At 43.9% G+C, this 25,588-nt stretch overlaps 1 protein-coding gene across 5 annotated transcripts in view; it reads right to left on the bottom strand.

The window, feature by feature from the left end:
- The window catches only part of KDM2B (lysine demethylase 2B), a 117,011-nt gene that overhangs the window by 84,504 nt on the left and 6,919 nt on the right, over positions 1 to 25,588 (bottom strand). For 4 of the 5 annotated variants that reach the window (XM_061344557.1, XM_061344555.1, XM_061344558.1 and 1 more), the window contains 4 exons: positions 24,936 to 25,080; positions 21,822 to 21,900; positions 16,026 to 16,072; positions 391 to 569 (listed from right to left, as the gene is read on the bottom strand). In XM_061344557.1, coding sequence (XP_061200541.1) covers positions 391 to 569; positions 16,026 to 16,072; positions 21,822 to 21,900; positions 24,936 to 25,080 — 450 coding nt within the window. Of the gene's footprint in view, positions 1 to 390; positions 570 to 16,025; positions 16,073 to 21,821; positions 21,901 to 24,935; positions 25,081 to 25,269; positions 25,503 to 25,588 lie in introns of those variants that run through there. The other variant, XM_061344559.1, reaches the window with a different exon arrangement.

Genomic DNA, 25,588 nt, shown 5'->3' with positions numbered 1-25,588 from the left:
ATTTAACTGGGTATAGATTTTTTAGTTATAGCAGGTTCACATCTGAGGAATCTAAGCTTCACGATATTTTAAGCTTTCTTAGAGAAGGAAAAACAGTAGAGAGGTATTTCATTTTTTGATGGAATTTCCCCAAAGCACCTTGAGAGGAACTGGGTATCTGTGCAAGTTGCATGATTAAGGGCTCATCAGATACCTAATTCCCGTAAAGTAAGTTCCACTGTCAAGGAGACCAGCTCTCTACTTGGATAAAAATGAGATCCAAACACTAAGTTTTGAGGAGTTACAGCTACTTCACATCACACCTTGTTTAAACTCCACGTTTTATTGTTACAAAGCAACTTTGTGAATGGGAAGAAGCTGAGAATAAACCATCACCACAGGATCTCTTACCACATTGGGGCGCTTGACAATGTTCTCCAGCTTCGTGTGGCTGAACTCCAGGCTGATGACATTGTAGAGCTTTTCACGCTGGGCCTCTGGTGTTTCGTAGTACCTCACAAATTGAGACATGCTCATTTCGACACCCTTCTGTGTGTTCACATCCATCACGTCCACTATCCGCCGGCTTCCTGCAAACACACACAGACAGTCTCAAAACGTCTGCATTGGCTTCATTTTTATATATATATATGTTTATATATGTGTACATTTTCAATGACTGCAGGGAGCCTGTTATTAGAGGAGGATGAGGAACCAGCATCAGCCCCTCTACATGTCCTGAGCAGCTCAAACAGTGAGCAGGGAGCTAACCTGGGGCTGCCCTTTTTGCCCAGTATGCCACTGAACAAATCACTCGTTGTCTCACTGCTTCACAGAGATGAAGAGAGTAGTTTCCTCCTTTACACGAATTGACATGAGCAGAAGTACATTAAAAACTATAAAGCAGTGATATAATATGGTAGCAGGGGGCATGCAAGACAAATAGCTCTCCAAATCATACTCTGTGATTTTCTAAACATCCATATGCCTCTCAAGATGCTTTTACTCATGTACAAAAATCATCCATAAAGAGCAAACTGCCTCACAGCACCAGATGCTATAAACTCCTGAACACCTTCTACAGATTGCTGAGTATCCTCCATTCCAGCCATCATCAGTGGAGAATAAAGCACTAAATGCCATAGAAGAGTGAGCCCCCACTTTGGATCTCTCAACAAACACTAGAGGACATACTTTCAGCTTCTCGAGTGGCAGACATACAAGTCTCATTAGCACCAGAATGTTGAACAGCAGTTTTAGTCCCAGCCTTTAGCTTTACACACATTAATCCACCATCTTCTCTTTGGCCAACTGGAAGGTTTCACCTCTCCCAGCGATTCCATCATCCTAATTAGCAGTTCATTTGTGTGCAAGGAAACAGGAGCCCATGAGGGACAAGTCTCATTTCCAGGAGAGAAGGATTCCAGCAAACAAACTCACAATGGTTCCAAAAAATCACTCCAAAACCAGTTTCACTGCTGAAGAAATAGTGCAAAATAAATGGCATTAAAGCAAAATGGAGGGAAGATACAGGCCATCAGAGGGAGTTATTAATAATTGCAGCACCTGCGCTATTGTGTGCTTGGGAGCAGTACTGCAGCAAGAATGAGAGTTTGGATTGCATCACTCCATTAGAACCATCCTTAGCCACAAACAGCAATGACTGTGACAGATGTGATAATGATTCTGGAAAGGAACTCAAGACCATAAAGCTTTGTAGTCGAAAACAGGAATTCATACAGTGCAAATGTGGCAGAGTCCCACTGGCCCATCAATCAAACTCTAACCTACAAGGCTGGAGAACAGGATTCTATCCTTGGTCTGAGCTGGGGACTGGTCCTCGTTTTGCCACCTTGAGGCAGGACTGGGAGAAAGTTCAGTTATGTGTGATGCAGCACCAGAGTCCTTACATTTGGTATTTGCATGTGTGAAACAGCACACATAAAATCCAGTCTGAGGTTGGGGCTGTTTGTTGTTGGGGTTTTTAACGTTATTACCGTGGGGGAATAGACTTTTGTCAACTGAACAGATTAGCAACTGGGGTGAAGTCCTGTTAAACAGGATAAAACTCAGCCTGATTTCTGCCTGGGAATCAGAGCAGCAGCCACAGCCCAGAGGGTTTAAGCACACAGATAATGAAAAGTTGTATCTGAAGGACTGCATGGCAGAGGCTGGGATCTGCCATAGCCCAGTCCAGGCTTGATCTCAGCAACCTGGTACAGCCTCCATTACCCTTTCTGAGAGAAAAATCAGTAGTTACTTGAAGAATTAAAAGCATGAGGCCCAGTTCAATAGCAGGTTTGGTAAATGTACACGATTATCAATCACAGGCAGAAGAGCTGAGATCTGAATTGATACTCTTGACTTCCAAATTAAAGAGTAATTTGAGGGGCTGTTTTTCTCATACCTGGATCCCTAACTGGCAAAGGGCATCTCTTACTACTGACACGGGAAGCTTCAGTGCACCCTGCATACTTGGCTTCCCAGGATCTTTCTCCAGTATAACTCTTGACTGGAGAACACTTGGACAGCACAGGATTAGGAGGCACTGTTTCTTCTCCTGCAACAGATGTCACTCAGAGGCAAAGTGGTGATGCTGAAGGGGATTTTACAGCCTAAAGAAGAAACATCCTCCTTCCTCTATTGCTTCTTACTCATCAAGCACAAGTGAATGCCCAAAGGATCACAAAGACAGTAACTAAGAAACAAGCTAGTGCCACCTTTGACAAGTGGAACAGAATCAGCTGCAGAGATGTAAGCTGGAAAACAAGATCTATCAGGAAGAGCTACTTAAGAACTGTGCTTCATTTGAAACCTTAAAAACAATCAAGTTACTCCAGCCCACACATTAGTAAAACCTACAGTAAAATGAAGGGAGGGAACAGCATACACAGTATCTGTTCCCTTTAGTAGAGGCCTAGTGACAAAGATGCTGTAAAGGTTTTAACAGATTATATTGCTATATGCTGCAACAGCATTAGTTTTTATACAGAAATGAACACCTGGAGGAGAAATTATTTGAGCAGAGTCCCTGCCTACAGCTTCTGGCTTGCATTATCCAGGCTACCAAACTCCAAAGTAGCACATCCCATTCCCTGACATGGAAAGATCTGGAAGGCACATATTCTCTGACTATCCACAGGAGACCATTATGCTATCCCATACTAACTGGGAGGGGAAGTGGATCAGAGCAAGTGGAGCTATTCACAACATTCCTTGCATTTCAGACCCAGGGTAAGAACAAGCTAAGTTAAGAGAGACACATACCAATACATTGACATGGACCAATACCATGGCTCCCAGATCCACAAGAGGGCACAGAAGAACAGAGGGAAACAAGAGTTGAGCTCCAACATTTGGCTCAGCCTGGAGAAGACTCAGGGGAGACCTTAGAGCAGCTTCCAGTGCCTAAAGGGGCTCCAGGAAACCTGGAGAGGGGCTTTGGACAAGGGCCTCTAGGGACAGGCCAAGGGCAATGGCTTTAACCTGCCAGAGGGGAGACTGAGATGAGCTCTTAGGCAGGAGCTCTTCCCTGTGAGGGTGCTGAGGCGCTGGCACAGGGTGCCCAGAGAAGCTGTGGCTGCCCCATCCCTGGCAGTGCTCAAGGCCAGGTTGGACACAGGGGCTTGGAGCAAGCTGCTCTAGTGGAAGGAGCCCAAGCCATCCAGCTCCTTTCCTCACCCAGGTATCTGCCCCACAGCTCCCCAGCACACCCCACACTGGCTGCACAGTGCAGCCTTTTCGGTGGGTTAAATTACTTCCTTCCCATGGAGACGTAAAGCCGCCAGGACCTGATGTGTACCTTTCCCCCTCTTTGGTGCCTGCAGCTTTATCATTTGGTATAAACCTGCCAAATTGCAACAGCCCACGGTATCAGTTGTTTTCAGGCAACAAAAGGCAAAGTATTTCAAGCATGTCCACAGGAAGAGCATAAGCCAGCAAAAAGTCTTAAGCCTTAATACCACAGGACTAAAGCAAGAGGCTCAGGACAAATCATGTGTTTTAGTGACATTCTACAGAATCAATTTGTATCCTTACATCTACCCAAAACATAAACTCTAATTTCCAGTGACTTTGAAACTTCAGCCAGTGAAAACCACATGGGGGGAAAAAATCCATATACAAATAAACATTTGACTTTACATTTTTATACAGTATCCAAACGCATTAACCTATAGTCTAGGCATGCTCCAGGCAGCTGCAGACAGAGCTGGCACACAAGGAACAGGCACACAAAGAAAACTAATACAAGTTGTAAGGGAAGTGGAAAAGGATAGAATTTTGTTGAACATCTCATGTTTTATTTATCCATCAAATCTGCTTTAAGACCATTGACTGTTTCCTAAAGCATCTGAACATAAAATATATTTAACAGTAACATAAAATAGAAGAAAAATGCTATAAAAACTAAATAATTTCACATTAATAGCATTTTATAGTAGAATTGCATTCTCCACTGTCAAGAGCATCTTTGAGCACTATGAATCCCATAGAAATTAAATGGTTTTAAGTGACATTTTAATCCAGCAATAGCAGCTCAAAGGAGCATTGGTTGAATCAGTGCAATCCATTCCTATTTTAGGAAAGCCGCCTCTGGCACAGAACAACACCCCGACAAGGAAAGGACTATTTAGGGGTTTACAACCTTACTTACATGGTGAAATCCACACTCTACTGTGTTGTGCTCCACCAGTAACATCCACAGTGCAAAGAAGAGCGTAGCTGTGCCTGGGGCATCTGGCAGTGCATGACGAAGTCCATCCTGCAACCCAGGGTCCAGCTCCCAGGGATGGAGCACACCTCACCATCAAGGAATGATCTGGGAAATGGCTGAGATGATTCAAAAGCTCCCTGCTCTTCAAAGGTCTCACCTCCCCTGTCATGGCTGTGCAGGCTCTGACCTCTCGCTTTGACTCTAACATTCCTCCAACTTTGGGGCAAGCAAATGGTGATTCCAAAGATAGCAGGAAAATACGTTCCTTTCCCCGTTTTTCTAGTTTTCTGCTGCTAGTGTGGGCTGGATCAGCTCACTGAGGGGTTGGGCATGCACCAAAGCTGGACCAGGAGAAGGATGTCAGGATCAAGAACCAGCACAGCACAAGCAGGGATGGAACAGCCAGAACTGGGAGGTAAAAGACCGCTTCATCCCATAGAATGCTTCTTCCCTTTGCCCTTCTGCCCTCCTGAAATCTCAGCAGCAGCCCATAATGAGAAACACTATGGCCTTGATTCTTCTGATACTTGACAGTTAGGAAATGGAAGACGACCCTCAACTCCTATTCATGCTACCAATTAATGACTGAATTCCAGCAGCAATCCTCCATCTCTCTTTTGGTCTAGACTGGTCCCATTAAAGGGCTGGCAACACCATCACACACCTAGTGTCTACACATGAATGAGGACATCTCAAGATGTACATAGCTGTGATTACATCAGACCTCCAAACATGCTGATATTAATATATATTTTTAGGTAAAGGGATAGCTACACTTGAAGGTCATTTTGGATTAAAGTAAATTATGATACTGAAGCGTAACAGCTCCAATGCAATAGTCAGGATGTTGGGTGCTATTTCTCCAGATAAAGACAGCTCTTTCCTAGTATGGACGAGCTTAAAGCAGAGGATGTTGATTGCATAAGAACAGTCTGTCTGCAGGGAGCTATTCTAAAATAGCTGCTCTGGTTCATTTCCCCATGTGGACAACTCCTTTTAACATCCACTTGCAGACAGAGACTTTGAGATGACCATGACCACATCAACCCATCAGTTCAGTTTCACTTTCATGTTTTGACATCATGGAAATACCTTCTTTTGAGGGGTTGAATTTTCATCAGAACACCCGTTCAAAGCACATTTTCTGCTGTTTATATCCAGGCACAACATGACTGTTTTTAGCAAAACTGTCCCACTTTAACCAAGTTGGGGTTGTTTTTAAAGAGTTTGACTGTGCTAGGCAAAGGACAAACTTAAAGAGAGCTCAGACAGGAAGCTCAGCTCTAAAAATAGGACTGGTTCTACTTTCAAAATGGCAAGTCAGCGGACATGCTAAACATAGGCAAGTCAGTATTGTAATACTTCATTATTATTTCTAAGAACTCCCCCCCAAAAAAAGCATAAAGAGAGAGCATCAAAAACCTTCTTTTTGTTTATTCTATTGCACATTATCACGGATCAAGGCTCACTCAGCAAGCACTCTTCTCATGCACAGCTCCTCACAGGAACCTCATGACAGAGGTAGTAGAAGGCTACATCCATCCTGTGTCCACCCAGCATTGGTTAGTGCTGAGAGCTAAACAAGCATTAAGAAATATACACACCTATATGTCCCCCCACCTCTCTGCAAGGGAGGAGGACACTGAGTTTTCTGCAGTTCAACTCTCTAAAAGAGAGCAAAGCCTGTGCCAGTGCACAGGAAGGAGATAGGAGAGCAATGCCAGAAGTAGGGAAGGAAGAAAGAGAATGAACAGGACACCAATTTACACTTCACTGGTGTGGCAAAAAAAGCAAGTTGTTAGATGCAGTGGGTAGCATGGGCAAGAGACGCTTTACCCAGCACATAATAGGCAGCAACAGCAAGAACTGGCAGTTCAGATGACATAAAGATGAGTCTGGCGCCAGAGCACAGGACTGGAATTAGAGGGACAAGTTTCTGTTTCCAGTCTATTGGAACACTGGGTAAGTTTTAACCTCTCTCTGCCCTAGGGCCTGGTGTCATGACACAAACTGGTCACCAATACTCCGGAAACTGATGAGGCTTAAATAATGTTTTTAAGCAGGGCAAGCTCTCTGCCTGCTCCTCAGCACAGTTCCACAGCTTCAGGGGAAGGGATGTGCATCCAGCACCAGGAGCTGTGAGGAATGTTCAGAGACACCAAACCACAGCCCCAGCATCCCCTTCCGAGGTTACACACTGGAGCTTTTCATCTTGAACAGCAGGCTATTTAAGGGGCACAAACCCAGTGTGGGTTAAGTGAAGCAACATCCTCTGGAAGTCTTCAATACACCACTTTTAATACAGAGAGATTTGCACTTCATACGCACGCTGCTCTACCTGATACCTGTGGATGCCAAAGTCCCAAAAGGCTGCTTTGGAGCTGCTACAAAGCGTTCCAATTTCCAACAAATTAGGTAGAGGCCTCAGACTGTATGGAAATCACTGATGGAACCTTCACTTCAAGAAAATCCATTCAGAAACTCTGAAGTTTCCAATTTTAATCCTGCCCAGGAGAGAACACAGTGCAGCTCCAGAACTCTTCCATTCCTCCCAGCCCTGAGCAAACAGGGAGCAGAAAGAGGAACAGCTCAGAAAGCATATTACATTGTCTGATCCACTGGTGTCACATGAAGAACTAATAGTTCCCATGAGAAACAAACCAAAACCTACCTGTCAAGTGTCCTGCTTACAGCAAAGTATATCTATCTCCCTATCATTACTGGCTCATGGTTGGGAAGAGTATCCTTGCTTGAGTCTGGAAGGATTGATCTGTACCTGCTCATAAACCACTATGAGATCAGGGAGTAAAGTGAGGTCTGTACAGTAGAGTAGCCTCACCAAAGACAGAGGGATACAGAGGAAACAGGAGAGGTCGCTCAAGGGAAAAGAAAGGAAAAAAGACAAGGACAAAAGGATGAGCCAGGAAGTCCTCAGTGCTGAACTTGGAACAGAGAAACCTGCAAGACAGAACTGGACTGCATCACTTTAGTCAGTCAGCACTGCTTTTCTTGTTTGTTTTTCTGTTGTCCGGATGTTTCCTCTTTGTACTCGTCACATTTAGAAGGAACTGCAACAGCTCAAAGTGTGGCCAGCTCACACTAACAGTACTTAGAACCCCTTTGCTGATAGAAACCCCATTGGTTTGACTCCATCCTCGCTTACAGGCACTTGGGAGGTATCACTTGCAGTAGCAATACTTATTTGCTGATTTTCATTGAGGTCTCACTTAGCAGCTTTCCCAACTACAGAGCAGCTTCAGACGTGAAGCACGTTGGCAGCCCCAGCAGCAACTGCAGGGACACCTGGAACTTGCATTTAAAAAACAAGTGTTTTTAAAGAGCAGTGGGAGATTTTCAAACAAGTTATGGCCACAACACAACATGATGGAGGGACGGCTTGTTTTCCTGAAGACTGGATCTCAGACATGTTGCTGTAACTGCAATAGCCTTACAGCACCTGAGACAACCTGACATACACTGCTTACCGATCTTCACTCTTCCCTGGCAGCCAGATATGTACCTCAGCTCCTTTAAAGCACAGGTTTTGGGTTTGTACCCTCAGATTAATGGGAATTGCACTGGCATGAAGTTATTTTAGTCACTTGTGAGGAAAATCCAAACTCAACTTCATCCTGCAAGGAGCCATCCCTATCTCCTGTCTGCAAAGTGCTCTTAGATCCCCTTGCTCCTCTCTCAGCTGTCACAGAGATGTATCTCTCATGGATCCAAATCCCTTGATGAATTTAGGGTGTGACTTGCAGGATCCAGAGACTGAGGACCCCCAATCTGAATCCTCACAGGCTGAAGAACATGTTCACAAGCTGTTTTCTACAAAACTACTCATTGGTTTGCCACACCACAGGAACAGTGAGGATGCTTTCATTAACTGAATTTTGGCTAATCCTCCAACAGTCCTGCATCCACGAAAAAGGGAAAAGCAGAGCCCAGAGAGCAAGCCAGGCACAGATCACACCACGGGGCACAAAAAACCCCAAAGGTGAGCAGCAAGAGGAGAAATCTTACAATGAATGGAAATATTTCATACAAGTACCTCCCCTCCCCTAAGGTCAGCGTTGAATCCTCTCCCCTAAAGAGCCTGGTCCGCTGTGCTTTGGAGTATCAATTATTTAGACACTAGGAACAGAGCAAAGCCCTCACTGTTGCCTCAATATCCCTCCACACAGGACTCCTGGAGACCCAGCAGCTAATGACTGACTCAGCTCTTCTGCTCTTCCAAACGTGGCATTCCCATTCACAGGGCAAATCCCTGCACAGGGGGAGAACCATACATCTTAATCAAGAGGTCGATGCAAGTCTGAGGGCAAACTTTTGCACTTCCTTTGAAGAGGCTGGTTTAATTTTGGGAAGCACTCCTTAGAACAGTGTTTCTCTGATGAGCCTCCCCCCCCACTCCTCTCCAGCTCCAATTTCACAACTTCCTTGAAACAAAAGGAGTGTTGCTCTATAGAAACAGCCACACCAGGTCCCTATTGAGCAGAGATGATGGAAGGTTTCCCGAATGGCCGTGTGTGGCTGCTTTGTCCTCCTTTTGTATCTGCAGGGCTAATTTTCTTTCATGGGATGGAGAACTGTACAGTGATTAAGACAAAATTTCCCCTACTTGCCCACAGACCACACTACGAGCCTCTCGACTCGCTTTGTAGTTTGCTGTGAATTCAACCATGATACCATTTCAGAACAGATCCATCTGAGAGGGGAAGCAAACAGGCAGGAGAAATGAACCAAAGAACCACCAGGAAGCAGTTACTCAGAGGCAGTTATCTGGTTTGCTTTTGCTTTCAGCTTCTTGGAGTAGTTACTAACAGAAAGCTGAACACATTTGCCGAGCCAGCTGGGAAGCACTGTGCTAACACACCCCAAGAAGTGTATGTTAATGTAAAGGGAATGTTTTACATGGGCTCTGCCCTCCCTCCTGCCTTTACCCACCTGATCTGCGGTCACTACCACAAGTGTTCTCTTCTGTGGAGACACCCCTTTATGATACTCCATTCAGTACTGAGTGGAATTTACACAGATGTATACGTATGCATCTATAAATGTACATACATCTTTTAATATATATAAAACTCACATTTTATAAACCCAGAATAATCATTACCTACAACGTTTGCATCTCTTTACTCTCCCCTTTCATTACCTGCTTCTAGAAGCATGGATTAAGGCAGTTCTCATCTTTTGTGAAGTACCTGACATAAATGTTCCCATTTTAGCTGAAGCTCCTGGGGACTACAGCAGCGTATGTATTTAACAGGACAAAACATAGACAGATAAAAGATACAGAGCCCCACACAACTTAAGGCTGTTACATTCACTTGATGGGCAGTAATCCTTTCTGTCCCAACTGAGTGTGTTGCCACACTATTTCTTGTGTGGAATTGCAGTTATTCCTACAAAGAGCAAAATGTTGCAGTGCCCAACTTCAGGAAGCTTGCTTAGGTCTCTCCCTTGTGACAAACCCTCAACAGCCAGTGAAATACTCTGCACATCTAACTGCTTCCACTGATGCTACAGAAAGCTCAGCTGCTCACTTCAATGTGGTACAACTGAGTCCTCAACATCTTGTTCACTTAGTGAAGAACCCATGAGCAGATGTCTGATAGCACACAGCATCCCTCCAACACAAAGGAAGGCAGACCTGCACTTGCAGGGCCAACTCCCCCTATTTATAGGGCTTTTCCCTTGCAAACATCTGGGATTTGATGATGTAGTTTATTCCGTTATCTTTCTCCACTGATTATAAACTCAGAGTCAAGGCAGGGACCTTCACACTTACTTCTTTAAACACTCAATTTGCAACTGAAATTTTTGGCTCAGTTCCTGTTCTTTCAGTCTTTCTAATGAGAAGGCAAAACCCACCAATAATCAGGTATCTGTCCAGCTATTCCCAGCAAAGAAAGCAACAGGGTACACAGAGCCTCGGTTTTCCTTTCACCCTTTGCCTTGGAGATCAAAGCCTCCCTTGGAGATGAAAGCTTTAAAGATTTGACAGAATCACAGAAATCAAATATTGAAATGATCTATTAGGTTCCCACCCTGTGCTTCATCTCCTTGGGCCAGATGAAGACTACACTCTGCAACACTGTTCAGAGCTTTGCCATGTTTGCTTTTTGCTGCCATACCTGAATGCGCTGATTTTATCACAATTAAAAGCTTTGCTGCTTTCAACTTTACTTGAATCCTTTCTACAAGACAAAACCACCAAAGCTTTTCAACACAGTCTGTGAATACAGGAACTAAATGAAGGGAACCAAACATTTTCTATCTGTGTAAGCATCATGGCCAGTCAATCTACAGCACCAGTTTAATAGCAAAAATACATGATACAGCATGACTGATGATACATTCTTCACTGCTCCTATACTTACTTCTATAAATAAACCCTTAGTGAGCTGGTTAAATAAAAAACAGTGAGTTGGTGTCAGTTGTTAGACCACCCCATGAATAGTATAAGTCCTGTACTTGCACTGTTCCCACTGATACAATGCCTGACTTGGCATGCTGAATTCCACATAACAATGCTGCTGATCCCACAGAAGTGACCGCTGTGGTCACAACTTTAACCTCTTCAGCCCAGGGATCACAAGCACTGAAAGTCTCTTTTCTTCCTTACAATCCTCAGCCTGTTTGGAAATCGCCCCTTTTGCCATTAGCCAGGACTGCGAGGCTGACTTTGTGGGGGTAGAACACATATCCTGGCACCCAGAGCTCCAGCAGCCCGCAGAGAGAGGAGGTGGCACACATTACAGACCAGGCAACACCGCTGTGGTTTATTTAGTGGTTTATTCAGTTTATTTAGGTCTGAGTGTAGAAGCTGGGATTCAGTGGCAACAGACTGCCAGGCTGTGGCAAGCAAACTGCAGAGAGGTCAGCTAAAAATAACAAATCAAAGCAAATGCACCCAGACTGGCCATTACTGTTTGGAGACAGACACTGTGCATGTGCAGGGACTCCACACCTACCCAGGGAGCTGCTGTGACAACCCAGGAGGACAAAAGCAGTGCAGACATCCATTACAACTCAAAGGGTGAGACAGTGCAGATGCCACAGAAAAGCAGATACTCTTTAAATTCAATCAGTGCTGACCCAAGCAAACCACTAAAAAGAAGTAAGCAAAGAGAAAAGAGCTCAGACTGGTAGACTGGGGCACACATCCCTGGATGGTTCCTCTTTTTCCCTCCTTTACATGGCTCACAGCTTCCAGAACTACCCAGTGCTTCCTTCTTCACACTATATGACGTCCGTGAAGAATAATATCAAGACAAAAATCAAACAAATGAAAAACTGGAATGCTGTGTGCTTTGGCTTTCTGACATCAAAGACTAAAGCAAATGACTGCATTCAGTCCTTGAATACAGGAGCAGCAAAGGCTAGAGATGGTCAACAGCTACCACAGAAGCCCTGGATTGCTGAGCAAGGCAGTCACCTTTCTCTTTGCTCAATCCTAGGTTAACCTTGGCAAGTGTACTTCATTTGCTCTCTAGTGTAACTGGCATGAAGCACTCACACAGGTATGCGTGTGCAGAGCATCTGGGAAACACATTCTTTTCTGCCTGTCTACAAGATACCTCCCCATGCAGTAGCTCAGCACTGTTGGCAGAAGAAGCCAACACAAGAGAGCTGGGAAATAGATATTCTCTGTATAGCTGCCCCTCGTGGGCATGAGCAATCACTCAGAATCACACAGTGAGGAAAACCAAGCAACAGCTATTGCGCTGCCCCAGCACTTACCACTTCACTGACAGAAGGGAACAAGGACATAAGATGCTGTGCAAATCTAAAGACAACAACTGCAAATGTGCAGAAGGTTTTGGGATAAAACAAAGCCCCGATATTTACTGGCTACTGCTGTGCACTTGGGTTTTAAGTAGCCCATATGCTTACACTACTGCCACCCCTACAACAGCATGGCATGCCAAGAGTGAAAAATAAGGAGCCTGCAGAAATAGCACTCCTCAGACTTTACTGCAGACGTGGCAGATGTTTAAGGAGATGTTAAGAGGGCCAATGACCCTCTTAATCAAACCTGAAATCACCTTATCAAGGGATGACAGTAACATTCGCTCCTTCAGAATTATCAAGCAAATCTACCTTGGACAATGCAATTACAAAGCTTAACAGTTATTAAATTACAGCAGAGTTTTTCTTCTTTCAAGAGTGGTCTCAAGTTCCTAAGGAGGCCACTAATTCCTCTTCACTTCTCCATTCATATTCTTGGCTCACAGCCATTTCAGAGATCAGACAAATTCCAACTGCTGAAATTAATCCACTGTCTCAGGTTTAAAGAGTACCCAGGATATCTTTCATACAAAGGTAGGAGTCTACTTATAACCATGGTTCCAACCGTGCAGTTTAAAGTGTTTGTTCTTTAAAGTAAAGCCACGGGAGGAGTGTTTCATCCAACACATCACACACTGGTGCACATTCATGCATGCTAACATGTAAGTCATAAGCACCAGGTCATAAACATCACCAGACTAAATCACAGCGGGTATCTGCATTTGTTACACAATTAGCACCAGCAATGGCAATGTTTCCTTGGAAGTCTGATGCAACACTATAAAAATAGACACCTAAACCCAAGTAATCACAAACAAGTAACAAACCCCCCACCTTTCTTTTCTCATTATTATTGCCACAGACTAGAGCTTTCCAAGGGAGATGAAACAAACCAGGCTACCAATTGTTATTTCCTTATGACTTACAGGTACTCAAATATGGAGATGATAGAACAATCATGTTAGAAAAACTGCAAGGAAGATTTCAGCATAACTCAGTGACTTCCTATGGAACTGATGTGCTTAGGAAAAACCCAGCCCTTCACTCTGCAATGGTCTATAACAAATATGCTTCCCTGATTTGAAAAGAGAACAAATGATGGGTTTAAATAGCATCAGCACGCTGTAACGATGAGCACCAAAAACCCAACAAGCTTACACAGAACACAACATTTTTTGAGCTATGTTCTCTCTCAACTCCCACACACATTCAGATGCAGAGTTATGATCATTCCTTTTCACATTCACAAAACATCATCTTTTTCCCAGGTTCAGCAAGGCCTTGGATAAGTTTGGAAAACATCGGGGTTCAGAAAAGCAGAAGATTCCTGGAGGTTCAGGCAAGATCTGAGGAGTCCACCAAAACAAAGCAGGGATAATTCACAGGGCATACTAATAAAACAAGATGTTTCATCTGCTTTATTTGAACCTTAGACTGGCCTGGAAGTGTTCAAGGCCAGCTTGGATCAACCTGGACTAGTGGAAGGTGTCCCTGCTCATGGCAGGGGTTGGAATTAGATGAGCTTCAACATCCTTTCCAATCCAAACCATCCTAGGATTCTGTGATTGTGTGTGCAATGATATGCAATAGGGAAATTGCTCACCAGTGTTTCCTGAAGTCATTAGTAGGTAATTTAGATGTTTGGCACAGAGACAGCAACTGCCCCATGTGCTCTCAGTGTCAACGTGGCTGTTACACACAGCACAAATCCCACAGTGACAGAAACGATTTGCCGTAAGAACCACGACTTTCAGGTATAATTTACAGTCCATTTCCCAAATATTTTAGACCTTTTGAATCAAAGTTTCCACCTGTGCTGCCAGAAATCATCAACTGTATTAAAAAAAAAGAGAGCAAGTGACAATGGTCTTGACAACATCACAGGCTCAGTACAATGACTCCAAAGGGCTTTTTGCCCAAACACAATACAGAAAGACCCATGAGGTTCAGCATCTGGCCAAGAACACATCCATGGATTGCTGAAGCAGCTGTGAGAGGCACACGTTTACATTAAAGGTAATCTCAGAGTGGCATTTCTGCTCTATTGTTTGATAAACCTAAATTTATTGACAAATATCCTGGCCATGTACACAGGAATCTCCACCCCCCAACCCTCCATAGGACATCCATCTTGAGGAAATGCAACTCCCACACTTTGACTGTTACACAGGAAAAACAATGTTGTTATGCAACACCACACTGTTCCAAAACATCTCAAAGTCAGGCCCTCGACTTCGGCAGCTTCAGAACAGAAACGGCAGCTCATCAGCTACGGCACAAACTCACAGAACATTTCAAACAGGGTCCAGGTAATGACAAGGCTCCTCCGCAGCAAAAGGAGAGATTTGGTACCTACACTCTGGTATTTAGCACATCAGTAACATTTCGCACTTCCAAATACCCTCCCATTACCTGATTTAACTGCAGACTGACCAACTGAAATAGCATTTCTCATCCCACTTTCTTAACATTTTCTGCCAAAGAGGTTTGGGGCTTTTTTATCCCTTATAAATGTCCATAAATCAAGCAACATTGCCAGGCTTTGTTTGTGAAGAAAGGTTATCAGAGATAACCCCTCTCTCACAGATAACCCCGAGCAGAAATGAGGCACAAGTTCCTCTCCCTTGTTTTTCTTTACATCTTTTCCAGACCTGATATTCCCATTCATCATTAAACTCCAGAGCCATTTTCTAAAGTTTGTCTTTCAGAATGAAGCAATTGGGCTATTTTAAAAGCTTTAACTCCTGCCACAACAGGGGTAAATTCTAACCAGCAAGAATGCAGTTAAAAGTCTCAGTGAAGGACTGCAGCTACCACATCCAAACCTCAGCCAGCTCCACAGTGACGACTTCACAGAGCTCAGTATCACTATTCAGTAAGGATTTCAGACAAACAGTGAATAACACATCCATCTTCAGGAAAAGCAGGTTTCAAAGACACACACAGCACAAATCTCCTACTCAAAATGTAGCTTTTCTTAGAGTCAAAAAAGAATTTCTCTTGCAGAAATTGCTAGGAAACACTTGATGATTACAGTCACCACTCCTCTGGTTTGTGTGTTAGCACAAAGACAGGCGGTTTGTAAAGCTTTGTGCTCAGTCTCTCTCACAGCCTTCCCTCAAAACACCGACCTGACACTGATAAAAGCTGTTGGGGGAGCACAGGCACAAGGTGATACAGCTCCAATCATACCTTTAGCAAACAGATGCTCTACAACAGTTAAAGAAAAAAAAAAAGGGAATTCAATCAATAGAGCTGCTGCTTTCCAGGATCACAAAAGTGTATGTAGGACACCTGTTAAGAGCAAAAGCATTCCCTCTCTTTCAACTAGGCAATTATCCAGCATGAGCTCAGGGTCCAGGCAGCACAAGGACTAATGAGTGTTCTCCCAGCCTTTTTCATTTACAAATTGCTTCTCCATGCCTTCGACCAGGTTCTGAGAGTTATCACGAATGTCTACAAACACAACTGGACAAGTATTTCAAAGCAATTCTGTTCTGTATGGAGTTAATCCAGCGCATTCAAAATAACTTACCCACTAATAGCTTCACATCTCTGACGGTGAAATCCGGGTCAGGCATTCTGTAATTAGCAAAGAAAGCAATGTTAAATACTGTCAGGATAAGTATGGGTACACTTTCTTTACCATAATAAAAGAGAAATAAATGTATAGTGCCCTTTGTCCACAATGCAGTAGGTGGAATCAAGCAAGGCCTCTCTGAAGTTTGGACAGTGCAAGTTTTAATGACATACATAACATCTTTGCATTGGTAAGTGTACAAAAGTTTCTCTACTCCTAATGAAAGAGAAGTGTCTTTTCAAGGACTAACAGCACTGAAGCAGGAGGAAAGGAAAGGTTTGGAGGTGATCTCAATACAATTCTAAACCTTTATAGCTTGTCCCTGCTGAGTGGTCTGCAACTGGTGGTGCCTCACGTGTGTCCCCTGAGGTGAACGTCAGCCCATTTGCCAGTGGATACAAAGTGAGGCATAGAGCAGAAAACCAATTTGTTCAAAGTCCCATCAGCACAGGTTGAATTCACTGCTTGGAAATACCATATAAAAAATAATGAATTAAAGCCCATTTGTTTTCACACCTTCCTTGTCTGGCAGAAGACAACCTGGCTGTATTGGGTGAATAAGGAAATCGTTGGTCAATTCAATTTGGGCTAATGTAGAGCTAAATTAAATAGCAGCATAACTGGTTTGCCCATGTTGATGCATTTATACAATCCCTTCTACCAGGCACTGGATTAGGTTTTAATGTAATTAGACAATAGCCCAGTACATCAAATGAATGAGGTTTATGTGTCAGGTAGGAATTCTACAACAGACAGACTGGACTGAGAAAGAGAACAAAACCAGTGGTGGGGTTTTAAAGCTGCCTGACTTCCTCTTGCTGACAGCATTTCCCACCACATCACACAAAACCTGACGAAGGAACTGGAACACAAACCAGCCCTGTGGGACCTGCCAGTTGGTGCTGTGTCCCTCTTATACTGCCCTGGATGGAGATAAACAACTTGCTTCTGGTCACAAAGGCCTTGTGACATAATCCAGTTAGAAATCCAGGCCAGAGGCAAACTTTTAGAGCAAGTTTTTACTCTTAAGAAAACGCTAAAAGGTAAGTTAAAAAATGCATCAGCTGCCTTGCATGTAACTTGAGGACTATTTGCCAGATTCTGTTTGTCCACTTTCTTTCATCCTTATCACCTTCCTCGGGTGGGATGCGGAGGCTGGACAATCTCTTTTGTTAGTTCTCTGCCAACCCTCACATCTTTGCATTTAGCTCAAGGGCCCCACAGCTTTGGAATTCACTCCCTTGCTGGAATGAAACAGCCTGAATCTACTGACCTTCAGGGTTCATTCAGAGCTCATCTTTCTTTTGTAAGCACTAGAAAGTCAGAAGTAGGGGAAGGAGGAACTATTTGTGGGTGAGCAGAACATGCAAAGCTTATCTTCAGATGACACAGCTCGCCTGTATTCTGGGTCAGACACATAGAACAATTACAGTTCTATGGCAGTCTTTTTCACATCTACACAAATCAAAGTAAAATCAAGACAAGATTACTGTGACCAAGATAAATAATGACCCTAACCCAGATACACACAAGCAAATCCAGAAACAAACACTACTCGAACTGGAAGAAACCAATTCTAACAATGAAATTGCATGGGTAGGTCTTTGGAGAGCACACTTGGCATAACCTTTTTCTTTTCTGCAGTCTCAGGATGTATAATACATTAGCAAAAGACACTCCCAGGGAAGAATCTCAGGCTTGAACACAGCAGGTTTCAAGTACAAGAGCCCATTTTGTGCTTAGTGTGCCTTGGGAAGCCCACCTTTAATTCAAACCCATTCTGCTGGCTGCTGAGACCATAAATGACTCTAGCTTTAAACCTCCAGCCCCCCCCTCCCAGTATAACTGTCACACTCTTACACACTTAGGCCTGGTTTGCTTCAGCCCTATGACGGCAAAGTAAGTCACCAATCTTACACTGATCAGTAAGTGTTGGTTTGGTTTTCTGCATATAAATCCAGAATACCAACAATGCAAGAATTGAGACTTCCCCCCCCCCCACACTGTTATGCAATTTTCAGGCAAACGCATCTTGTGTAAAAACACTCTGAATGCTTCCAAAGATTTCATATGTCATAAAATGTAGGTGAAGAATAGCACAGCAGGGTGACTTCACACCAAAATATGACTGACTACATTTGAGATTTTCAGCATTTTGTTATATACAAACCATGTTGCCTCAAACAGGAAAGAAATGGAAAAGCTTTGGTGTGCGCTGGATGCAAACCTGTTTTTTAGTAAATGTTTAAAGAAGCCTCCTATTCAGATCCTAATGAGGATGAACTCTGGCTGTCAGACATAGCTGATTAACCACAGTACTGTGCAAGATGACCACTGTTCAGCTAAGAGAGCCACCTCTCCAAACAGCATCCTCTCTCCAAGTTACAATCCCGGAAATAGTCAAACAACCCTCCAAGAAAAGCAGGCTCTCTTCTGCTAAGAGATCTCAAGTGGACTTCCTGCTTCCAGCCACAGTCACAGCTCATGATGGTCACAAATATAAGGAAAAGCAATTTTCAAAGTATCAGTGTAATTTGTCCCCATTCATCTCATTTCTTGCCATTTCATAGCATCTCCAAGCACAACAACCAAATGGTTCGGCTATGCTTTGTACATCTGCCAGGCACAGACAAGCAAGCTGACTGCTTCACAGCAAACAGGAGTAGAAGCTGTAAAGCATCGGTTGTTCAGAACGTCACAAGTCTAAAAATCATCTTGTATCATATCTTTTACAGACCACTGTGCCTCAGAAGTCCCCCTACATGTATGTGGATCACCTCAGCTACTGTATCATGACACACATGGCCTCCTCTGCACAAGACAGCAGTGCTAGAAAAGATCCAGTAAAGCAGAATGTCCTTCAGAGGCTGAAGTGGCTCCTGAGTCTCATCAGCAAGTGACTCTGATCCAGAGGCAAACTGTCTAGTCTCGCTCTAGTGATGGAACACAGCAGGCTGTGATACTCCTTAATTCAAGCAGTACATGTCAGGATGATGAGACAAAAGGCTCTCAATGTTTTGGATCAGTTATGCAGGTGTCAATATTGCTCTGATCTCACACAGATTTTATGTATCCACACAATTCCTATATTGTATGTCAGCTACTTTTGATAGATACATGTAAGAAGTGGAAATGTAAATAAAATTAAATCACGTTATCCTGCAGAGTGCCAAATAGGAAAGTCTGCTGATGCATTTCACTTCTGTCATTTAAAATACACATAAACTGGGTTTCCAGCCTTCTCTCGCTCTAGTGGCATTTATGCCCAAGTGCCTACAATTCCTTTACAACATCATTTCAAACAAGTAAGTCATGCTCATTTAAATGAAAAATATTAGAATAGTCCATAAAAGATGGCTGAGCTACAAAGTCTCGTGTTTGAATCCCCCAGAGCAGCCAGTATGCAATGACTCAGCACAGAATGGAAATACAGAAGCAATTCACCCAGTTAACTGTGAAATGGAGAATTCAACTGATTCCATGCAGGAACCATCCAAAGCTCCTGTATCAGGCAGAATTTGTTCTTACATCATACTAATTCATCAAAAATGTCCTTAGGAGAAATAAAAGGCTTCAGTATTTTCACTCTCTGCTCCTGACAGAGAATTCCAGCTGGAGGAAGAAGTAGCACATGATGTGTGGATGGTTTATAAAAGGGAGAAAGGGAAACAGCCCTAGAGAGGAGGAAGCATGTCAGAATAGGATGAGAAAGACACAAGCAGTCAGTAGGAAACCGAGAATTTGGCTAGTCCAGCTGGGCTGCTCATCACAGCAAATGAAATGCATATTTCTCCTTCACTACCCAAAGCATTAGTGTGTGACAGAGAGTCAGATAAGTGACTCCCAAACTCTCGCTGTGGATTAACATTCACTCTTCTTCCAGCACAACACAATGCAGCTCAGAATTCGAAAGATGCTTTACCCTAACTGCCAGAGCTGCAGAGCTCCAACTGGAAATGAAGGCATGAAGCATTCAGCCTTACTGCTCCTTCATTTCCAACGCATGTCCCAAAACTATCTATTTGACTGCTTTGTTAATGCTTACAAAAGAAAGGTACGTGATTTTCAATGGTGATCTTTGAAGTGTGGTCATCTATACATGGATTCATGCTGTCTGTGGGTACATACACATCAGCATTTGAGGCCACTTTTTCTGACTCAGTAAAACACAGCAGTGGATACAACCTGGTCTGTCTGTACACATGGCATAGAACCTAAGAAGGGGCAGGTACGCAGCCAAATCCTCCCCTTCTTCAAGGTCTTAACAAACATCACTGGTGGCTTCCAAGAAGGAAGACGAATAGCAACGCTGACTGCAAATGCATCTAAAAGCAACACCTCTTGAAGAAAAACAAGCCAGCACATGACACAAAACCCTAAACTACTCACTACATGATCCCATTAGCTTGAGGAGTCTCTCAATCCCTGGATCAAGAAAGACCAAAGGCCATTCTCCAAAGTCAGTATCACATCTGGAGGCTTCAATGAAAGCACACAGCTAACCAAACTGAGGGGTGGCAGCTCTCCAAATTTTGGGCACAGGAACAATAGGGAAACAAATGGCAATGTGTGAGCTGAGATCTGAGTGCTGAAACGTCTACAGTGAAAATGGCTCACTACAGAAGCTCTCAAGAAGCAGCAGATATCACATCTTGTGCCTATGGACACCGAAACACAAGACAAGTTTGTGAAGGATCTTGTGCAACATCTACAGCACTTCAAGAGCTGAAGCCTAGGAATGTTTGTGTCTGCAGGATGAGCTCTAAGTCCCAAGGGAAAACATATCCCAGTACAACAACATAAACATCACTGTAACTACTCCTGAGTGCCTGTAAGTGCTTCTTGGTCAGAGTTCAACACATAAACCAATTTTACTAGATCATGAAAAGCATCACATCAGCTCCTATTTGCTGTTATGGTAGAAGGACACACTGCTGTCAAATACCCCAAACACTTTCTTCTCTTCCTCTCCACAACTTATACTGGGGTACCCTGATTCTTTTTAATTAAGTGGAACTCCTCAGTGCCCTAAACTTTGAGCTGTTCCAGCTGAAACTGAGCGAAGTAATTATGCTTTCAGAAAATCCATTTTCTGTCTTTCAGATCTAATCAGTTACAAAGACCTAATTTCCAAAGCCATCAAGGACCATTTATCTAAACTCTGGATTGTGTGGCCGATAGTGTATCATTGTAATATTTCACCCTTAGACACTGTCACTTTCACAAAGAAACCTGCAGGATTCTCTTATTAAAATAGCAACTCCTTTATGACTGGATATTAACAAAACACAACCTCAAAAAGGTTCTAATAACGCCACGTTTTAAGCAGACATAATTAAATATTTACAAAGCTGTAACATTCTGAAGAGAGCAATTATCATGGAAAGCAACAGGCACCATTAGACATTCCACCTGTAACACACAAAACAATTGAGAAGTCAAAAATTGAAGGCAGGCTCTTGTGTCATTCCAGCTTGGATTTGATACAGGAACCTTTGAATTTCATTCCTAACTTTCATCAGTGAGTTGGTTTTGATTGTGTAGTACCACGCTGTCTGCACTTAACTTTTAGAGGCCTCATTATCTGCTTGTTTATAAGCGGAAAATCATTCCTCTTCTCCAGGGTGCTGACAGTCTCACTAATTGCAATGCGTTTTGAGATCATCAAAAGAAATAACACATACAAGTGGAAAGCATAATGGTTATTTTATAAAAGCATTTATTAATCATCAAGACTTGGTTGTAACTTACTTAATTCCCAGTCCATCCTTATTTCTGAAGATGAGGGGAACTCTGAGAGCTTCTCTTTGCACGTACTCAAATGTAAAATCTGTTGGAATAATGGATAAAAAAAACCAACATCAATTACAACAGCCTTAGCACCTCACGTTCCATTTCCTCAAAACACTCCCCATTTCCCTTTTCTCACCAAAGAACTCCATTACCAGTTAAAGGAAAATAGAAAGAGAATGCATATTTTAGGGCCAAAGCGGAAACCAGATGACAGACAATGCTCTCCCAGCTGCTCACCATTTTTCCTGTGCACTGATGCACAGAAAACAGAATCCACTCAGAGTCTGTCAATTAAGGTCTGGGGTGAAACACTCAATGAAATACCAAATTAACAGTTAACAGATAATGAAATGACTGCACATCAGCCTGCTACTTTGGGGGCAAATGTGTAGTTTAAACTGATTATTGAAGTTTATGTACATTTCTGTTTAGGAGAAAGCCATGTGAGCATTATCTGGGTAGAGAAGAATGCCCTGATGGTGTGAACACAGAATTCTCTTTTTATGTGAGGGTTCCTCTAACTTTCCACAAAGTACAGAGCTGACAGGAATCTTATACAGCTTCAGACACTTGGGAAGACAGTGGAAAATGAACAATTTTGGGTGGGAGTCACACAATCAAACTGAAAATTAAACATAAATGTGTTAACACTGCCCAGTATCACCTTGTTGCTCCTCTCTGAGGATTAGGCAGAACTGGCCTTGCCTAGGGTTTTCTTTATGCAACCATCTGATACAATGGCAGCGATTTGGGGATTAGAGAGGAAGTTACAAGGCAGCGATTTGGGTGAGCTGTGCCTACAAAACCCCACACTCCTTTTGGAGCCTTCTGCCACAGAGAGAAGAGGAATTCCTGCAGTGGCCATGTATGTTTCTATGGTTCTGCTATTCCCACATTCCTACAGGAAAAAATGACTTTTCTATAGCATCCATACACTACCTTAAAATGGAAAACACTGCCTGACTCTCCAGCACTTCAAAATACACTACATTGTGTGAAATACACCACACACTTTATGTAGTATATTCAGATACACACAAGCAGTTTAACTTCCCCAAGATTCAGCCAGCAACATGCAAACTTCCTGGGAGAGATGAGAACCTCAGACCTGAGCTTGTAGCAGTGGTTTTCTCTATTACAGAACCCATATTGACAGAAAGAGGGGACACAGAGGCTCAGCTTCCACTCCTGCAGATGTATTTCCCTCTATTTTTACAACTTTTTCTTTGCTGTATTCAGTTAGTAATTACGACAAGTAGGGATATAATATTCCTACTTAGAGTTAGCAAATCAGAGCACTGTAATTATCCATTTACAAAACCATTAAAATGATGGCAACTTTATTGCTACTAGTCTCAAAATAAGTGTAATGAATCCTCCAATTAACTAAGGTTACCAAATAAATACTTCTGTACTAGAGAACTCTTCCCTTCCCAGAGGCATTAAACTACTGCCTTTAGGTAAGCAAATAAATAAACCACAGATATTTTCTTAAGGACACTCATCCAAGTCAGAAAGTCAACAAACATTAAGAAGAAGCTGGGTGGAAGAAGCAGAGGCAGCTGTAGGGAACAAGTAGCTCTGACAAACTGCATTGAAGCCAAAAATCACACCACTGCCTGGCAGCACCTCGAGGGAAAAAACCTCCAACCACATTCCTAGCAACAAAATGCATCAGAGTTATCATGAAAAATAAAACAAGAATCTGGGAAATGAAAATAAATGAATCTATGGCTCAACCAATTCCATGCATGCACATGAACTGTTTCATTCTTACTAACCGCTGTCACTGTTGTACCTAGATTCAACTCTTGGATATAAAAATAAACCAATGGTAAAACTCAAGGCAAAGCGAGTAGGAAGGCAGAGGCTTTCTTCCTAATGCCCCAACAAAGCACCTAAATCCCTTGTGGGGCTGAACAAAGCAGCCCCAGACCACAACAAACTAACAAAAGACACTCATTTATTTTCAAGTTCCCTAGAAAGGAGAAGGCAACCCAAAGATGTGAGAGCTGCTGAGGGAAGCTATGGGTTGTACTACAGTTAGTGTAGCAATGGCAGCCACTGAGTATTTGGAAGGTTAGGGTAGAAATCCATCATTTTCTGGAAAATTAATTAACATTTTCCAGCTCAAAAAAAATAGGTGTTTGTGTTTTGTTTGGAGGAAGAGGGGTCAGGGTTGAGCTTATCTCCTAAACAAATACCTTCCTCACTGAGATAGGTATTTAATTTCTCCACCACATTAACTTTTCTAAAAGGAGCTTAAAATGCTCATGCAAAACGAAGCCTAAGGGAGAAAAGGAAATTTTCTGAACTAGATTAGTGGCTCCCCCGTTAGAGCCATTGCAGGAGGATTACAGCCACGACTCCTCTTGCCTGAGAAAGCCCTCGGGAAGGCCGAGTTTTGGTGAAGACCATCTGGGAATCAGAAGCCTTGTCCGCAAGGCTGCAGTAAATAAAGGTGACCTGCAAACCTCTCAGCAGTTCGGGGGGCAAAGCTCTCCCATTTCCCTTCCTGCCAGGCAACCACGCTGCCTTTGCTACCGCTCCGTAACTAAAGTCACCTAGGCAAACCAAATCACGTTATCCTTTAACACATGACAGGAACACAAAGTGATTGACTTTAAAGTCTCCGACCCGGGCGAACACCCTTTACATCCTTTTGCGAAAGGATTCAGGCAGAGCGGAGGGGGAGCGGGAATCACCTCCGGCGAAGCGGGGGCCTGGGGGTGCAGCCTGTCCTTTGCCAGGATCTAATTCCCGAGCATCCCAGGGGTGCGCGGGGTCACGGCAGCGGCGGATCCACGCCGCCTCTCTAGTACCGTGCCGGGGTAACAAGCGCTCTGCGGGTGCAGGAGCGGGGGTAACGGGCACACCCGGGGTAGCCCCATGGCAGGGCGGGCTGCAAGGCCCCGGTGCAGCAGCAGCCGCCCCCCGGCGTCGTCACCGGATCCCCGGGCAGGGGGCGCGGGCGCGAAATACGAACCCAGGCGCGGAACTACACGTGGAGGCTCCGGGAACGGAACGGAGCGGAGCGGGGCGGGGGTAGCCCCGGCCCGGCCCGGCAGTTACCTTTCCCGTCCATGGCATGCACGAAATCCCCGTGATACAGTTTGCTCTTTAATTTCTCTTCCAAATTGAAACTCCTGATGCTGACAATTTCCTCCACGTCCGATAGATCCTCGTTCTCATCGTACCGCCTTCTGCCAATGGAGCGCTGAAAACAAAACACAAACACATTGGGGGGGAGGCAAAAAAAAAAGAAAGGAGGAAAATAAATGAGAGGAAAGCGCATGCATCGTGCAGCCGAGCTGATAAACAGCTCCGGGAGGAAATAATTAAGGTGGCAAGACACAGATGGAACAAAACCTGAACCCAAACATGCAATTCCAGCTGCGTGCACAACCTTTTCCATCCCGCGGCACGGAACTAGACCCGGATAACAGGTGTTTGGCTGCGGGAACCAGCGCGGGGGCCGCGGGGCCGGAGCTGCCGGCTCGGGGCGAGCGGGAAGCCGGCGGCTCTCGCCCGAAAGTCACGGCCACGGCACCGAGGCGGTCCCGTTAAACCCCCCGTGAGCGGCGGCCAATGCTCGTCAGCGGCCGGGTTGTTTTTATTAATATTGTTATTTCTGCACGTGAATACAAGGCGATTTCCCAGGGAAGGGAATGGGGGGGGGGGGGGTGAATCATTTAATCCCAGGCACGGCATCCCGGTTTCGGGAT

Source organism: Neopsephotus bourkii, unplaced genomic scaffold (assembly GCF_033783945.1).
Source record: "Neopsephotus bourkii isolate Nb327-2 ecotype Australia unplaced genomic scaffold, CSIRO-AGI_Nbou_v1 NB_230, whole genome shotgun sequence".
In the NCBI taxonomy this organism is placed as follows: Eukaryota; Metazoa; Chordata; class Aves; order Psittaciformes; family Psittacidae; genus Neopsephotus; species Neopsephotus bourkii.
Note: the sequence above shows the minus strand (reverse complement) of the source record. Positions and strands in the feature narration are given on the sequence as shown.